Raw genomic sequence first — 18,778 nt, forward strand, 5'->3', positions numbered from 1 at the left:
CTGGCCCAGAACATTCCCCAGTTTGCTAATGTTATAGGAGAGAAAGATGATTTAGTGTCTTGTCACCCTCACATCAATCAATTAGTTTTCTGATATCAGTAATAAGAGCCATGCAAAGGGGAGAGAGTATAAGACCCATGCAAAAGGGAGAGAGTGTTTGGGAACCTTGATGTTGCTAGAGCAGATATTTGCTTTATTCAGTGAGCTAATCAAGGAACTCCAAATCCTGAAGTAGCTTTTTTAGTCATAATTTATTGCACAGATATAGAGTGAAATAAATCCACATAAAGTGAATTTGCATAGAGCAAAACTCTGTTCCCTGGAGGGGAAAATGAAAGTCAGAGCATTGCTGCCTTGCTGTGCCAGCTGCAATTCCAATGGCAGAGGCTGCCACAATGCTTGCAGGGACACTGCACCGTGCCAGAGCAGCTCAGCCAGGAGCAGAAATTGTGCAACATCTCCTGGTTGCCATCCGCTACCAGCCCAAAACCCATGCAGAAGCCTTTGCCCCTCTTGGAGTGTGATGTTCCTTTTCTGCTGCCTGCCAGACTTGTAGCACCTAAAGGCAAATCCTTTCTGCCACCAAAGGGTGTGTTGTGTCTCCCAGTGGGTTGTGGTAGATGAGAATTCTCACCTTTGCCTCTTTTTTTTTCCCAGGATTCTGCAGGTGGATCTGAAGAAAGCATAGAGAAAGTAGTGAATCTTGAACTTGTTTTTGGTTATCACTTGAAGCCAGGAAACGGTCCAAAGGTAAGCTGGGAGTGCTAGATCAGTTAGTTTGGTTAAGAGTCCCTACCCAGAGGGTCTAGTATCTTCTGGATACAAAAGATAAATTGGGATGAGAATCCTCTTGTTCTGACTGATGTCAAGGAGGTAAATGGGGCTGCATCAGTAATGAGGAACTATCCCCCAGAACACGCAAGGAAGAAAAGAGTAGCACAGAAAGTACTTTTGACTGAAAGCTTTTGTTTCCTTGTGAACAACTTTTTAAATTGTAATTTTTGTAATTTGGGATTTCATTTTGTTCCTTTTATCCTAATGGGTGTGAAATGCTAATCCATTTATTAAAAAAACCCCACTGACGGTTGAGCAGTGGAGCAGTGGCATATGCCAGATGTTGGTAGACAGACTTCCTTTTATCTCAGCAGAAATATAGTGTTTTATGCAACCAAGAGGATTTTGGAAGATACATGGTATGCATGGCTGCTAGCTGGGCAGGATGGGACTAGTCCTGGTGGAGACTGTGTGCCCATATGGTACTGGGGAAGGAGGGAGGGGTAGTTGCAGCACATTGCACAAAACTGCTGTGCCTCAGCAATTGCCAGCGTGCCATGTCCTAATCAAACCTCAGCTCCAAGCCAAGCTGGTTCAAGGATCTCTCATTGCACCCTGTGTAACAGGAGCATTGATGACTCCAGATGTTCCAGCAAAGGATTTCTACCACATTGCTTTTTCTTAAGAGTGAGGTTTGTCCCATGCTTTTTGTTTGCTTTGTCCAGCTTGCCATGGACTCTAAGTTCAAGGGTTTTAGAATTAATCATCTATGTGGAAATGGTGTGCAAAGCATTTCTGAGCTAGAGTCAGGGGTTGTGACAGCAGGAGTTGTTCCCTTTTGTATTTGATAAATCTGCATTGTGTGTCCCCCCTAAACTTGTGGGAGGCTGACTTTCATCTTGTGTTATCTGGCTGCTTTGCTTTCAGGGCATATTGTTTGCAGAAGTCTCTTGATTTCTGTACTTGGTGGTGCTTGCAGAGGAAGCATTTAGGTTTGAACCTAGTAGGAACTTGTACTCATACTGAAATAATTTCATCAATTTGAAAAAGCTTTTTCTCTGGAGATTTCCTTTTTTAGTTTGTTTCTTTTATCCCGAGTACTTCTTTTTCCTATAAAATTCTTCTTTATCACTATGTGAATTACTTAGACTTCTCAGTGTTCTTGAATGCGTGTTGCTTATGCAGCTGTACAGCTGCTTTTTTGTAGGTGTGCATTTTTCTCTCCCATGTGCAACTAACTCTTGAAGGAACTAAAAGTCTATGAAAAAGCTCCTATTTCCCTTCCATTTCCAATATGGGCTGTGAGCCATAGTGCAGGGAGTTGGGCAACCACCCCCAGGATAGAGGAAGAGATGGAGCAAATAGACCTCTGAGCACTGGAGAGAAATTCATGTTGTACTAATGCCTCCTTAGGTTTGAAGATGAGTAGATGTTTTAGCCATGACAGAAAAAGGTGCAAATGAGACTGTATGGGACAGAAGCTGAATTGTTATGAGAGGGCAGAGTTAGTTCAATGGGCCTGTGTGGTGTTGACATAACCTCTGCAGGCTTCTGACAACCTTTTTTATTTGGTCCTGCCTTCCCTGTGAGCTCCTAATTGGTCCTGTCTGCTCTGTGGGCAGTTGGGCCCTTTCCTAAGGAAGCCATTCCCTCTGAAGCTGTGGTTGCATGCCAGGCATGCCTTCCCTGTCAGCTGCCCTGCTGCAGCACCCTGTGTGCTTAGTGATGCCTCAGCAGGGAATGCACAGTTTGTCACCTGAATATGTCTGGGCTGGAAATATCTGTCTGAGATCTGCTCTGCCTTTAGAGATATTGCAGCAGAGCCTGTTTGAAAAAGTGAACTGGAAGGAGAAGATTGTCTGACATTTTGGACAGGATGCTAGGGCAAACATGGGCAAGTAATTTGCATTAAACATAAATAACATTGACAAAGACTGGTGTGGTACATACTGTATAAGAAATTTGGCTAGCTTGCTTCTTTGAAAACCCCATACAATCTTCTGGCTCCCCTAGAGGCTGCTTTGGGCCAGCTACTGCTGCCATTTAGATTTGTTTCCAAATGAACTGGGAAAAGGGTGAAAACCAAGATTGAAGGGTTTAAACTTCTTTTATTGTCCCATTTTTGTAAAAGAGTGGTGCCTGTTCCTGTAAAACTGGGTCAGCAGAAGCACTTGGGATCATGCCTTCCACCATCTTTATAGCTAAAAAGCTGGCCTACATCAGTTTAAAAATAAATTTCTCAAAGGAACTTTACCCTAATCAGTCCCTATAACCAGCTGCCTAGCTAAGAAGCATTTCTCCTGTTTTAATCATGAAGAAAAAGAGGCAATAATCTCAAATCTGGGTTACACATTGAGAGTATGTGTTCCCTGGGTGATGTGTTGGCTGCTAGACTTGTGTACAGCGAGGGAGGTTATTAGGCTCAGCTGGGAGGTTGTGCAGCGCAGCAGGAAGGGCTCTGTAAGGAGAACAGGTCATGCTGGGAGGTTTTACAGCAGGCTGGCCCTGTGCTGGTCTTCTGGGTCGAGTTTCCTTTAGTTATTGTAGTGCATCTTCTGGTGTAGTTGCACCTGGAAGCAAGCCCATCCATGTCACTGGAGGTGGCTGTGCCCAAGCATGGGACAGGATGGACACATAAGACGAAAGCCTCCTAAACTCCAGACTAAAGCTGTGGAGTGGGTGCAGCCATGGAGTGCATCATGACGTACAGAAATACCATCAGATATAAAAGTGCTGGAGAAGCTGGTCCAGGACCCAGAAACCATTTCAGGGGAGCTGGTTAATTCAGATGTGTTTGGCTGGGGCACAGGTGTCCTCTCCTGGCCACTGTGCCATGCCCATCAGTGCAGCCAACACACATTCCTTCATCAGCAGGCAGAAACTTGAGGGCCTTAGGAATGGCAGTGCCTTTTAGCAAGAATCCTGCTAGATATGCTTCAGGGGACAGCATTTGAATCTTCAGCCTTTTCTGTATGCTGAATGAAACATTGACTTCCCAGTAAACAGCTTTACCAGCCCCATATTTTTTATCTAATTTAAACTACATCTTGTAGTGGGATTATGTTGGTTTCCACCAGCTGACAGATGCAGTCATTTCATTACAGTTTCCTTCCTTTTTTAGCTGCATCTTTGGAGGCGATAAAAGCTCAGTTGACCTTTGTGCTCTCTGAATGCATCAGGAGTGAGCACTGCAAAGCTAACCTGGTTTTTAGAGGTTTCTTTTCCAACTCTTGTAGTTCAAGTTACGTGGTTAGTTCCATTCACTGCCTTTTCATGACCTTTCTGTACACAATTCCCAATGAGCTGAATGGTGATAGATTCAGAATTTTTCCCCCCCACAAATTGAAAAAAAAGGCAGGGGACCACCAATTAAGTCCAAGATGGAGAGTAAAACAACAAACCCTGGCAGTTGTGGGTTGAGCTGATTTGCAGGACTGCAGGGGGAATTTTCAATGACTTTCTCATCCTAGATGGCTCATTAAAATTTCCCAATCAGGGAAAGGTGCCTGAGCTATGTCTGCTCCACACTGATGAATCACCAAACCCCTTGAGAAGGATGCCTTTTGCCTTGTATTGAAGCATTCTTTAGTTTTGGTCCTCAAAAGGGCAGATTTCACTACGCTGTTGAATGTTTTCATTTTTTACTGAGAGTGGCACAATTTGACCTATATCCAAACACAAAGCCTTGAAGTTGGCTCACCATTTTGCCTTATTTTTCCCCACTTACCTTTCCCTCCATTTGACAAGGTAAGGAGCAGAGCCTCTTCAAAACCATTTGCTAACTGTGTGAACTATTTTCTAGCCTTGAATATCCGAACTGAGATATATTTTAATGCTATTATTTAAATGTGTAGTGGCAAAGGTAATATACTATTAAAGCTACTTTAAAGTGACGTTGTGATCAACTCTTCATGTGGAGAAGCCCAGGCTGGCAAAATGCAGGCACTACAAGAAAACACAGTACTGAAATAGTTGTAACTGGAATGTGTTTTCACAAGTGCTTGAGACCATTTCTGCTGCTTGTTCCTCTCCACCCTCCCACTGTATCAAGGTTCATAAAGTCTTTCTTTACCTTTCTAAAAATAAAGCAAGAGCCAAGGTATAAAATTTGAAATTTCAGTTTTACATTTTTTCAGTCATTTATATTCTCCGTGTTCTGTAGGTATTTTAACCCACTTCAGTAAGTAAAAATGGAGGAGGAGTTGGTTTTATCTGACCCTTCCTTTGCAAAATAATCACAGGTACTTTAACTTTCTGACATGGGTTATTTATCCTTATCCTTATCTAAGCTGTAAAATAAAACCACAGCCACATTAAAATATTGCCACCACCATTCAGAACAGAATAATGTAGTCTGCCAAGAAGGTGGATCAGTGCAGGTGATCTGAGCTCCTGGTATTTTCCTCCAAAGACTCTTTTCAGGACCATGTATTGTTTTTGCATGAGGTGGAGCTGGTATAATTCCGTCATCTCCACTGGGATTGCTCCAGCTGTAGCATCCATGTGTAACTGAAGTTGAACTCAAGCCAAGACCTTTAAAAATCCTTATGTAGGCAGTGCTAGACCAGGGATTCCTATTAGAAATTATTCCATGGCCCTGAAGAGACATGGACTTTTCAGGTAGGTATTTTATTCACTTGACTTTCTAGAGTTTTTAATCTAAAAATTTATTTCTATACCTTGGCCGCTGAATTAACTTGCTGCCTTCCACACATTATCTCTCATGTAGAGCCTTGGTCACAGATATGTCCGCAGAAACACAGACAGGTTCCCAGTGATCTGTAGGCTTGGCATGTGCTATCCAGACAAAAGCCTGGAAGGGGAGCCTTTGTTCCCAGCAGAACAGCAGCCCTGCCCTGCCTTTCCTGAGCACCCTTGTTCCCTCAGCCCGTGTCCTGCGGAGCTGCAAGTCCCAGAGTGTGAGAAGTCACTCCATGTGCTGCAGTGGGGACATGGTGTCCGCACGGCTCCAGCACATTGTCCCCACGAGTGGTCCACAGCAAATGCCACTGGGGGACAGTACAGGAGGGCACCCTTGCAGCCCTCAGGGAAGGGACTTGTTTTTCATGCTTCCACCTTTACCATGCTGCTGTTGCAAGCAGGCTGCTCATGTGGATGATGCCTGCGACTCCAACAACCCCATTTGCTTCTGATCACATGGCAAGGACAGCTTTTGGTAAATGCTGGGGTATCACTGAGCTCTTGCCTTGCCTGCTGCAAGCCCCTGTTCTCGGGGCACACATAGCAGTGCCTGGTATTTACCATTATGTGCCATTCTGTTGCACACAGAGCTCCACAGCACTGGATGCTAAAGAAGAGTGCTGTCAGGGGACAGATATTTTTGGTACTGCTGCCTGGTCTGCGTAGGTGTTAAGGGGCCTCGTGCTTCTCAAGCTGCAGCCACTCAGTGCCTGTTGCCTTGCAGAGGAGTAAGGGCTCTGGCTTGGAGGAGGCACCTAGGCAACTGATAACATAAATATATCTTCCGCTTGCTTTGTTTCTGTACATTTTAAGACCATCTCTCTCGCAAGGCCTCCCCTCCGCCCCTCTTTTTTTCTGCCTGCACAGCTGAAACAAAACCAGCGGTGGAGCCACCTTCTCTTGCTGGAGCCTGGCTGGCAGCAGCCTGCCCTGACCTGAGACACCAGCCATTGTTAAGGGTATAACACATTTACATATTTTGCAATAAAACATCAGTTATTTGCATTACTGTGTCAAGTTTTATTTGATTCTTTCACCTAAAAATGACTCATTTTCCTTTCTTGTATTTTAAAAACCAACTACTCTAAGCTTGTTTGAGAATAATCAAAAATTGCCCATTTAGCTAGAAGTCATTTTCTTTTCAAAAGGCAAATGTTATTTAATCTTTCAGCTGTTCATTGTGCCATCATAAATACTTTCTTTTCAGCACAGTTGTGGGGACTGAAATGAGCCCACTAATTGCCTCCCATTTCGACTGACATGTGGTGGTTTAGTGGAAAGAGAACACAGCGGGGAGAAGGAAATAGGAGGCTGAGAAAATGAGAGCTAATTATTTTCACTGCCTCATGTCAGGCTCTGTGTCAGCCTTGTTTTTACAAACTGGAAGGTTTAGCACTAAATAAAACAAACTGGCGTCATGTTTTTATATACTGGCAGTGTCATGGAAGCAGCTGCACATCTCAAAGACAATATAATGCCTGCATTCGCATGGACACCATCTGACAGCCACTGTGAGCCACTGCTAATGAGGATATCACAGTGGTGCCAAGTGAAAGGTGCTGAATTATGTATGATTCTTCATCAGTGCAGCAATAGTCCTGTACATCATTATGAGACATTGTTTTGCTGAAGAGATTAAAACATTCTTAGTTCCAGACCCTGCAACCTATACATGCTACAAGAGGTTATTAATGGAATTTTTAGGGAGAGTTTCTTGTGGATTTCTTTTTGGTTAAAAATATCTCATGGGACAAAGCTGTGGTGGGTCATGACACTATACATATAAAGAAGAGAAGCAAATTAACCGTAATTGTGTTATCTTCCTTTAAATCCAGTATAATAAAATATAGTGTAGCAGGGTGATACATAATGATAAATAACCCAAGTGCTGTCACTAGATGTTCAACTCTAATGCCTTTAAAACAGCAGGTTTCAGCAGCTGTGATAGATAATAGCTAAGAATGTAAGGGAGCTTCTGGGGACCTAAATCATCAACATGCTACTACTTTTAGTATCAGCATGGCCAACATTTTTTTCTTATTTGTTTCATCTTGCGCTACATCTTACTTCTAACATCCAGTTATCTGCTACAATGCCATTTCCATTTTTATTTCAATCTTCAAAAAAACAAAAAAGTTTATTGCAACCACTAATTTTAAAATGAAGCCTTGATTTAGGCCCCCTTGAAAAATGAAGTGCCTCCCTAGCAAAGGTTTTAAGCTGTTGTTGCAGGATATGTGTTTGCTGTTTAGAGCCTGTGCCTGATCTTTTTCATTTCCCTTTCAGGTTTTTTTTGCAGACATAAACGCATATGGGGTTAAAGGAGTATTGTCACCACAGTAAGCTGGAGACTTAATTTTTAAAGTGTTCTTACTTTCTGTTTCAAAGCTGAGAAGAAGCAGCTCAAATATGTGTGATTTGCTCTTCTTTTCTGCAGTAATTTTCAGAGGTTGTTGATTTATTGGCTTTGTCAAAGTGTTATTTGGTAATGTTTTTACACAAAGTTTTGCAGGTTGTGCCTTTCAGTTCTGAAACTAGTTAATGTTTTAAAACAAAAAGCTGAAATTTTTTATTTAGATCAAAATCAAGCAGGTAGATATTGGGAGGTATTTTAATGCTTGAATGACAAGACATGCAGGGAAGTCTCTTTGAAGGACTTGTGTAAGCATATCTATCAACCAAACACTTTGAACAAGCCATTTCCAAATTATTTTCCCACATATGCCTGGCACTAAATGTAGTTTTTATCTAAGAAGTCATATGGCTAAAATTCATCAAAGAATTGAAATTCATATGCTTGGTTTTTCTAGACAAATTTTTGCTTAAATGGAAGAGCATCTCCTATTATAAGAATTCCATTGTAAAACAGGGAAATATGTCCCTTTCTTTCTGCAGCATACAAATCTTGCATTATTTACTGTGTGGTTGAACAAAATTGTTACTAGGTTTGTAAGACAAGTAACCACCTACTTAGATATTTGCTAAGTGTCTTGACTCTAAAGTCACCTACTTGCTACCTTTTATATTTCCTTCCCTCCCTCCTTCCCTCCCTCCTTCCCTCCCTCCTTCCCTCCCTCCTTCCCTCCCTCCTTCCCTCCCTCCTTCTCTCCCTCCTTCCCTCCCTCCTTCCCTCCTTCCTTCCCTCCTTTCATTCCCTCCCTCCCTCTCTCCTTATGTGCTTCTTCTCTCTTTCCCCTATCCAGTAGTGATTTTCTAGTAACACAAAATGAAAACCTTTCCAAATAAAATGAGACATGTATTTTTGAGGGACCAGAGCGTGTAGCCTAGCATGGTATCTTGCCCTCTCGGTGTCTGCAGAGTGTGGCTGGAGAGGGTTCCAAACAGAACCAAAAGTTAGGGGGCTGGATTTGAGGGACAGGAGAGTGTGTGTTTCTCTGAAGGTGCAGTTCAGAGCTGGAGAAGGCAGTGTTTGTGGAGGCCTCAGGCATCCACCCCTGCATGGGGCAGTTTGATCCATGACCACATGGAAAGGGATCCTGCCTGTGCAGTGGATCTGGCAAGGGGCAGTGGCAGTGCCCACCCCCTGCCAGACCCTAGATGAACACAGCTTTTCTCCAAAGGTGGTTGGTTGATTTCTTTTGTTTATTAAAATGAGATCATATTTGTCAGATCTAGTCTGCAGGGAAATGTGAGTGAACAGCATAAAATCCTGAGTCAGGAGGGCATGGGAGCCCTGGCACAAGGTGCAGTTCTAGCTCTCAAGTGCTTGGCACTGGTATTACTCAGAGATGGCAGGAGATGTACTGAACTAACTGGAGGATAGTACTTTATGTCGATTTTTTTTTTCTTTTCTTGGCTCAGGTGTTTTTGTAAAATTTACAAATGTCATTAAGTGTCTTGTCTCTCAGGTTTGATTTGCAGTAGCATGAATCTCCTGCAAAAAAAGTCTGGCAGCAAGAATGTTGGGCAGGGAGAGGAGCGCAGTTCGAGAGATGAGGAGGAGTCAGAGACAATTTGCTGTGCTGTTGCTGTTGCCTTTCAAAGCACGTGCCCTCCTCAGCCGATGGCAGGGCCAGTGCACAGTGCTGAACCTGCCTGGGACAGGACAGGCATTACCCCGGGTCAGCTCACAAATGCGAAAAACAGGGCAGAAAAGAGACGTGCGAAGAGATGCAGGCTGTGATTAGGAAAGGAGTTATTTCCAGGGTACAGACCTGATCAGTCTGCACAAGAAGCCAATAGCAGAACTGGAAACTGAATTTGGTGCCTCTGAGTCTTGGTTGGTGCCCTGACCACTGAACTGTAGTTCCCATCACTCAAACTCGCACCAGGGCAGTGCAAAAACCAACCCACATACCCTCTCTGCTTGTAAAACATGGAAGCTTTCAGAGGGGACAGATGGACACACAGGACCAAAAACATGAATTCTTGTTGCAGTTCAGAAATTATTATATTTCTGTTTTCTTTTAATTTGGAATTGCCAATTCAGTGAGTGATGGATAGCTTTGAGCCTTGTGAGGGCTGAGTTCCTATGTTACGCTTATGAGAGATGCACATGCAAACACCACAGATAGTCACAGATAATCACCTGTGTGAATGGATACTTTTTAGGCTGCTGTACGTTTGTCTGTGCAAATAACTGCTTATACAAGCCTGTGGCCTAAATGTCCATCTGTGTCCCCTCTGAAAGTTTTTGCATTTTCTGAGCAAAACCAAGGTGAAGACTTTCTCCTGCAAGCACTGAGCCCACACCTGCCTTACAGGTGGCATGTGGCAGACACAGACCCCCGAACCCTGGGCTCCTGTCTTTGTGAAGGGAAGATTCCCTCCTTCCTGTATGGAGGTGGAGACACTCTGCTTCACTGGCAGAGTGGTCCTTCAGGGGTCTGATTTTTGGAGGAGCTCAGTGCACTGCACAGTATCTCATCCCCAAAGCACTCGCCAGGCAGACCAGCAAATGTTGGCTGATTTACACCATGCACAGGCAGTCTCTGGTCCCCACTGGGAGCCTCCCTGGCCACAGGCACAAACCCCAGCTCCTGCACTCAGTCCATGTGGGATGTCTTGCAGGATGCTGCCAGCTGTCACTTTCTGCAGGCTCACGCCTGTGCGAAGCGTGGAATGTTGGCCCCCTGTTCAGCTCAGGGGATTGTTTAAGGATACCTTTTATTGCTGTGGTTTATTAGACTCCCTGTGATTACTTTTTTAGCTGAGCTTCTTTATAATTAATAATGCAATTGGAGGCAGGCAGAAGTTGAGGATGCTCAGTGCCTCACTGGGCTCTCAGTATCTGAAATAACTGAGCTGTAATAAAAGGCCCGTCCTTTTGCCCATAGCTTGAGTGATTGTCTTGAAGGTGTTGCACAGACTTTGGTCTTTTATTCCTGGGTTTACCGGGATGATGTCCTTGTGGCTGGCTGCCAGCACTCACTGTGACCCCAAGTGATGGCTCCCACCACTGCCCTATCCCTCCACTGCCCCTGGGGTGTGCAGAGCTCCCAAGCCACATGCTCCACAGGCTGCCTGTCCAGGTAAGGCCATTCAGGGACACCACACCTCGGAAGACATCCAGACCTGTCAAGGTGGCAGCTGCCTCGCAGGGTGAGCTGAGAGAAGAGGGAACAGGAAGACTGAGGGCTTTCCATTATCAACACTGTGCAAACATGCATATCCTAAAATATATATATGTCCCTCAGCTTTCTCGCTAGGTTATTTTTTTCCCTTCATATTCTGAGGATTAGATTTCGGGTTGTTTTGGCTTTCAGTTTTATTTCATTTTGGGTTTTGTTGTTGGGGTTTTTTTTCCTATTTGTATTCTAACAATCCAGCATTCTTTTTTTTTTTATTATTCATAGGATTGTAAATGGAAAATGTACATGGAGATGGACGGGGATGAAATTGCAATAACCTACATAAAAGATGTGACATTCAACACTAACCTACCTGATGTAGAGATTTTAAAGATGACAAAGGTATTTACAGCCTTAAAGCTTTCACGAATTCACAGATCTCAAACAAAGACATTAAAATACCACAGCAGTCGACTTTTGTGCTTGCAGAAGCTCAATCTCTTGACAGCTTTTAAATAAAATGCACATTTTAAATAGAATTGTATCATAATAGGACTTAGGTATTTTGGTTCTCCTTTAAGCTGACAATAAAGTTAACAATAGAAAAATAAGACAAGAAACTAATTTATATTTTCTTGTTTAAATTCCATGTTATACCCTTTGAATTTATTACCCCTTTTAATGAAATTAATGTTCAAAAAATTGCTTTATTTTTCAAGAGAAGAAACCAATTGAAATGTTCCAGAAACTTCATGTGATTTTTCTGGGAGGTTTTGTTGGGTTTTTTCTCTTTCATTTTTCTTTTTCTTCTTCTTTTTTTACAATTTTTTTTGTGGTTTTAGAACTTTTACCTGAGTTCTAAAATTCACTCTTTCATGCACCAGTGGATTGCAAAGACTGAAACCCATGGCAGACAGTACAGCACTGAACATCTGCAATTCATCGTTACTAAGCATTTTACCCTGTGTCAGAACCTGCCTGTAAATATTTACCAGTAAGCATTTAGACTGCTTTTCCCTAAGGAACAGAAGTTCTGTTGATTCAGAGGGCATTTTGTTAGCTATTATTTTAATTGTTTGTTTTTATTAATATGCTCCTCTTGATAATAGCTAACAAAATAAATTTCTAACTGAAAAAATATACAGCTTGATTGCCAATTAGAATGCTGCTCTAATGTGCACTGGTAAAAACACCCAAGCTCTTGAGTGCTTTTAACTATGAATTTTTGGGGCATAATTGGGTGGGAAACTTTTAGTAATTTTTTCTAAAGGAGAAAATGAAAAGCAGATTGTCAACAGTCAGAATTTTAAGGAAAATGTGATACAGGTGTATTTGCCAAAAAATATTCTAATATTTAATTCATGCTAATACTATTTTTATAGTTAGTGATTTCTAGAACAACACTTGTGATTTTTTTATTATTATTATTATTATTATTATTATTATTATTATTACTTTTGTTATTAATATCCTTAATTTTCTTTCTAATTTTAATCTTGAACATTTCAATTTTTAAAAAAGGCCTGAAGTTAAATAAACTAACAACTAGATACAATGACATTAACTTTTCACATACTACAACATTTTTATATTTGTCAAGGAATATCTCTGAGAATCTCTAGATTTTTGGTCTTGCTTTCCTCTGTAAATGTAGCACAAGCAAAAGTTTACATGCACAAAATTGAAAAAGGTTTATGCCCCCCCAAAAAACTTCCCATGTTGTCTCATCTGCTGTGTGTTATATATGGAAATATCTTCTCAGTTTCCTTTTGTAAACCAAGAAGTAAGTATTTCAAAAATATATTGCTTTGTCTCATAAAATTTTAAGAAAAGTATTGATGTTAACAATATAGGAATGAATGAAAAGAGGCAAATGTTGTAAATCCCTTTTGGGTGACTTAGAAACAAGCTGGGAGATGAAGAGCACCTTACAAAACTCACACTGTTTTTTCCAGCCACCATTTGTAATGGAGAAATGGATTGTGGGCATAGAAGAGCACCAGTCTGTAGAATGTGTTGTTACGTATGAGGTAAGCTGTGAGAAACAAATAAAATAGTTAATCCAAGACAAAACCTACACAGGAGGTGTGGAAATAACATCCTCTGGCTTTGTTATATCCTATAATCAAGTTCTCAGCAGCCTGTAATTAGTTGTAAAATATAAACTTCAGAGCAAATGCTGAATGAAGTTTACAGAGACAATGGCCTCAGACTGCTGCCTGGGATGGTTCTTCTTCTCAAGGATGAAAGCTCCTTTTGCTTGGAGTGCAATGGTCAGTGCTGTTTGCATTATTTAAAGAGGCTGGTTTTTATCTTTTCAATGATGTGCTAATTAGGAGAGCAGAGAAGCAACAGGAGAAGAAAGAAAATGAGAAATCAAGAATAAGATAAAACCCAGAATACAATTTGATGTGATAGAAATTAGCTTTGTAAAAAGAGTTTGCAGTTACTTACAATACTGATTTTATAAAGACTAATTCTCTCTGTCAGAAGAAGGTTAATAAATGAGATTCCAGCTCTGTCTTGAACAAACATTCAGACAGTGATGGAGGAATCCTGGGCCTTACTTGCTTGTCTCAGAAGTGAACAAGTAGTTTTCTTTCAGGCTGAAGTTTTCACAGGAGTCATAGGTCTTTAACAGCAAACTGAAGGATACTCCAGGAAAATTTTGTTGGGGGTTGGTCCCCCTGCAAAAAAACCTGCTTAGCCCTACGTTTTTTAGCAGAGAGCAGTGCACATTTGATGCTCATTAATAGAACTAGTAAAATGTATTTTTGTGTTTGTAGAGGAAGGCCTTCAGATCTTTCCTCCACAGGGTACAAGAACTGAAGCAGTTATTCACTACCACATTTTTAGCATAATCACAAGTATCAGCCAAAATTATATAGAATCTAAAAATATTTGAGAACTAGCTAAATGGTTTTGCAAAACAGGCTCTATATTGAAACAACTGCTGCAGGCACTAGTGGAAGTTCCCTCATAGGGGAGCTTAGTGTGTTGTGTGTTGTTACATCCTCACGCTTGTTGTATCCTTCCTGAGCAGAGTGATGTTAGAGCTCCCAAAAGCACGAGGCACATCCAAGCTATCTGCTGGAGCAAGGTGAAAGCACAGGACGAGGTTGAGGCAGTACAGCTCTTGATACAGACCTCGCTCCCCAATTCGGAGGGGAATTCACGGAGCAGATCTGACTCAGGTAAGTCAACACATTGAACTTTATTGCTGATGTGGGCAGGGCGTATATGGGGAGAACAGAAAAAAGTCAGTGCAAAAAAGGCTGGAAGCAGTCCCTGGTGATAAGCTCAAACTCAACTGGAGTGCTTCGGCTCATCCCTCCCACCCCTAGCCACCCAGCACACAGCTTTGCACAGATGTTGTGCTTGGATAAAGGGCACCTCCTGCTAGAGATGCATGGGCACTCTTGCTCCGGACAGTGCTCTTGCAGGGGGACACACATACTGAGGCTGTGGCCTCAGAAGCTGCTTGTGGGGTGACAAAATGTCCCCTGTGGATGATGCACTGTTTTGACAAGTACAATACTGCCAGCCTGGCATACAAATGCTCCTGACATCCTGCTCTTCTCTGAGGAATTGTGGAGATCTTCCCACTGCATTCTTCTTCCACAGCTCAGCTTACCCATTTGAGCAAGCCCTGGCTCATCATTGTCTGACTTTTGGAATGGTGTTTGTTATGGTTTCTGGGGCTTGATTTGTTCAGTGAGATACATTTAATAATGCAGTTTTCATTTCCTAATAAATTTATGCTGCTGACAGATTCACACTCGTCTCAGCTGACTCTAGCACAGTTCTGCCTTTAAGGTCTGCTCTTGTTTTTGTAAAGTTGTTTGTTAGCCAAGCTGTTTTTCTCATTGAGTTCACAGTAGGGCTGCAGAAATGCTTGAGTTGGGACACCTAAGGGGCAATACAGGAGCTGGAACAAGACAGTGAGCAGAGGAGGAATTTCTCAGTTTTGTACACTACTGGCAACTGTAGAAGAATGGCCCTGTGAATTGAGAGGTGCTGGGTTTGGACTACAGATACATCTAACATGGGTGTGCTTATTCCTAAGTAACTGTGATTCATTTGCAACACAATTATATTTTATAATGCAAATCAAACCTAGAGCATGTCCTAAAAGATACAGCTTTACTCCAGATCAGTTTGCAGATAGAGGTTACCCTGGTTTTGGGGTGGAGCCCTGCAGCCGTACCGAGTGTGGTGTGTATCTTCACAGCTTGGCTCAGCTGCTGTAAGCCAAAATGGTTGCTTTTTTTTCAGTGAGTGGTGGGAGAGCTTGTCTGTCCCCTTGGCACACTGGAGGAGTTACATGGAAGCACTAATGTTTTGTCAGCAGCCAGTTGAATAGGCACAGTTCAAAGGAGGTGGGTTACCAGCCAGCACGAAAGCTGTGCCTCAGCTCTAGCAAACCTTCTGGCCTGTCTTCTTTACCAGACCACCTATCCCAGGTTTAAAAGACCGCCAAATCCAAGCACAAAGGTAAGGGTAATACCTGTCTAATAGGCTAAAGTAACCAGCAGTGAAGCTACTACTGCTGTGGGCTACCACACAAAGCACGAAACTCAGCGTACAGAGCTGGTGGCTCGGAGACCACGTGAGGGAGAAGCGCTCCCCCAGCCCATGAGAGGCAGCCCCACAGCGCACACTGGGAGATCCTTGCTGGGCAGCTGGATCCTGGGCTGGCAACTGCTGTTGCCTGTAAGGAACAAGGACTGAACAGTCTGAAGGGAGCCCCTTGTTCAGGGAGATCAGCACTGGTCCCATAGCGGATGTGATGGCCACTTGAGTGTTGATAACAAATGAAGACCCAAATTTGAGTCCTGAGCCTGCTGTTTCCAGGCTTATGAGGTCTGTGATATACATCCCCAGCCTAGGTCAGAGGGCATGGGGCAGAGGCAATAGTGTCTAGCAAGTACATTTCAGCATGCATGTTTCTTTTGAAACCATGACTTTCAAGGAGGTTAAGAAGCAGAGAAGGCAATTCCCATCTGTCTTTCTGTGAAAGAAGATTCACCTCTAAGTGCAGGTGGAGCTATCTGCTGTGTCAGTGTCACACACACTATGAGTTTCCTTTTGACATACTTGACAATAAGTTAAAATGATTTAAATCTCTTTGGATTCAAAGACAGTCTGGGAAAAAGAGGAGTGGAAGAGATGATCCATTACTTTTTAACAGGAGCAATCCTAATGAGGACAGAGCTGCTATCCAGCTCCTACAAAACTCCCCATGGTCAATGAAGTGTTCCAGTGAGAGGCAGCAAGGGTTATGCTTTCCTGTCAGAATGATATTAGCAAACTTTAAGGACAAATCATTCAAATCTCTCTAGAACAAAATTATTTTAGTTGCTCCCCATGGGTCTTTGGCCAGAGCTGTGGCCTCAGATAAGAAGAATTCCTGTTCTCTGCTCTACCCACAAAGTAGCAAACCAGGCAGCCTTTGCAGTTCAAATGAAAAATTTACAGCTATTGTATTTGCTAAAGGCTTTCATGGAAACCACAGGACTGACTTTCAAAACCACTTCAGTGTGATCTCTGAAAGCTACAACTTTTGTTACGACCCCAGGGCTGTGACAGTAGGTGTAGAGGGAACTGTAATACCCTGAGTTGCTCACAGTTAAGCACTGTCTGAGCCAGCCTGCCTGAAGCCTAATGCCTCACTGGCTTTTCCACACACAGAGTCAGTTTTCTGCATGGAGCTGGATGCAAAGTGGATTGAATTCTGAATCTGTAGTAGTAACAACAACTGAAGTAGCTCTGGTTTTTATGGTATGTAGAAGTTTGGAAATAAATTGGAGCCAGAGGAGGTGCTGCAGCTGGGATTTGCACTGGCTCTGTGCTCTCTATGCACAGAGCCAGAGTTGTGAACAGCACAACTGTGCCAGATGGGAGAGATGCAGCTGGAAGGCAATGTTGTAGCAGTACTGGTACCTTGGAGTGACCTTTGTGCCACCTCTGGAGGTCTTCAGGCTCTTTAGTAATGAAAGCTGTGAAGAAATCTGCTGAGGTTGCCAAGAGCATCACAGGGCATGTTTAAAACCAGGTTGGGTTCAAAAGGCGAGGAGGCACTTGGGAGTGGGAACTCACCTGAACAGCCAAGTGGATGGCTCAGTAACTGTTTTCTAGTCTAAGCTCCATAATCTGCAGTGGCATCAGAAATATTTGTATCACTTGCTATTTTAAAAGCCCAACATTATGTTCAACCACGAAATTGAATATACTGAAATCTAGGACTATTTTCTGCAAGGCTGGGAAGGGAAGGGTGGTTTGAGGTTCTTCTGAGAGAAACTCTGGTACCTAACCTCACACCTTTGATAAACCTGAGAGAGGTTTTTCTTTGAGTCACAGAAAGCTGACTCTATTCCCATTTCCTTGCCAGGCACTGACAGTCAGTGGATGCAGACCCTACGCATGCACCAGATAGCAAAAGCCATTTCTCTCCAGCACGGCCACCCCCACAGCCCGACCACAGTCACCCACTACCTGCCCTACCTTCACAGCCAGGACTCCTACGCCGCTGCCGTCAGGAGGACACGTGCTCCCGTCAGTCACCAGCTCACATCCATCAGCCACTCGAGGAATTCCTCTCCCCTGTCACACAGTTTGATGAGAAACCTTTCGAATCTGCACTTGAACTCAAAATGTAGCAGCGCCTCCAGCACAGCCTCTGACACCCCTTCAGAGAGGGACAGGTCTTCTGGCAAAGGCAGGAACGCCTCACACAGCGCTACCTCCCGCAGCTCCTCGGACGGCCGGCGCAGCGGGACCAGCTCCCCGGTGCCCCCTCGGCACTCGGGAAGACCCAGCAGGACTTCTTTGCCAGCGGCCCCCCCGGCTTCCCAGCACCACAGGTACCCCCGTGCCCCTCCTCAGCCCACGGCCATCCCTGGCATGCCCCCACAGGGGGACAGCGAGCCCAGGAGGGACGAAGGGGAGAGCAGAACCAGCGAGGGCGGGTGGATAAAGGTGCAACACACAAGGAAACCTCACAGGCAGGCCGCCGGCAAGCCGGGAAAGGAGAGAGCCAGGGGGAGCTGGCGGGGCCGGAGGATGTTCTGAGAGGAATTTGGCCCTTTATTAACTGAAATTCAACCTAGAGAAAATATGCCTGCTCCTATTTAATTTGCTGCACCAACGTCGGTACCCACCTGGCTGGAGCCCGCCAACGGACAGGAAGAGCTGACACCTCTCCTTCTGTCACCGTCAGCACCAAGGGATTTGGTTTGGTTTTCTCCCCTCTGTTTGCCTGCTCGTCTTCTCAGCTGACTGGATATCTACTCATTTGCTTAATATTTCAAAAATAAAATCAGTAAGGCACAGCCAGGTGCCACAATGAAAGACTCTGTTTCATCCTTAGGAGAGTTGTGCTGTTACCTCTCACTTCACTTTGCCTCTAGATGATGAGTCCAACTCTGAGCAGGGTCTTCTCACCCCTTGTCTAGTCTGCTTCTGCCAGGGCTATAGGAAGAGGTAGTGTTTTTATCAGACCAGCATAGACTGAAAAAAGGGACACAAGGACATTTTTCTTCAGGTCCACTTTAGTAACTTCACTTCTCCACTTTCAGCTTGCCATCCCTTTTCAGGAATTTCGTACTTTGTTCCTTATTAAAAGCCCCAACATTAGCTACTCAACACGACTGAGCACGCTCTGTCACGTACACAGTTGTCTTAATCAGAAGGAGAATCAAAAACTAGGCTTTTTTTCTTTTTGGGGAAAAAAATTAAAATAAAGTGAGAAGAAGGCATTTCCTTTATCATAG

General features: G+C 43.5%; 1 protein-coding gene across 1 annotated transcript in view; it reads left to right on the forward strand.

The window, feature by feature from the left end:
• The window catches only part of MAP3K20 (mitogen-activated protein kinase kinase kinase 20), an 88,223-nt gene extending 69,936 nt beyond the window's left edge, over positions 1–18,287 (forward strand). Inside the window, exons 16-20 of the mRNA XM_014249423.2 lie at positions 658–750; positions 11,292–11,408; positions 12,962–13,036; positions 14,050–14,200; positions 17,398–18,287. Coding sequence (XP_014104898.1) covers positions 658–750; positions 11,292–11,408; positions 12,962–13,036; positions 14,050–14,200; positions 17,398–18,077 — 1,116 coding nt within the window. The 3' untranslated portion in view covers positions 18,078–18,287. The remainder of the gene's footprint in view (positions 1–657; positions 751–11,291; positions 11,409–12,961; positions 13,037–14,049; positions 14,201–17,397) is intronic.
• The last annotated feature ends 491 nt before the right edge of the window (positions 18,288–18,778 follow it).

The sequence above is a fragment of the Pseudopodoces humilis genome, chromosome 8 (genome assembly GCF_049639895.1).
Source record: "Pseudopodoces humilis isolate 2021_Gansu_Grassland_sample_001 chromosome 8, ASM4963989v1, whole genome shotgun sequence".
NCBI classification, from domain to species: Eukaryota; Metazoa; Chordata; class Aves; order Passeriformes; family Paridae; genus Pseudopodoces; species Pseudopodoces humilis.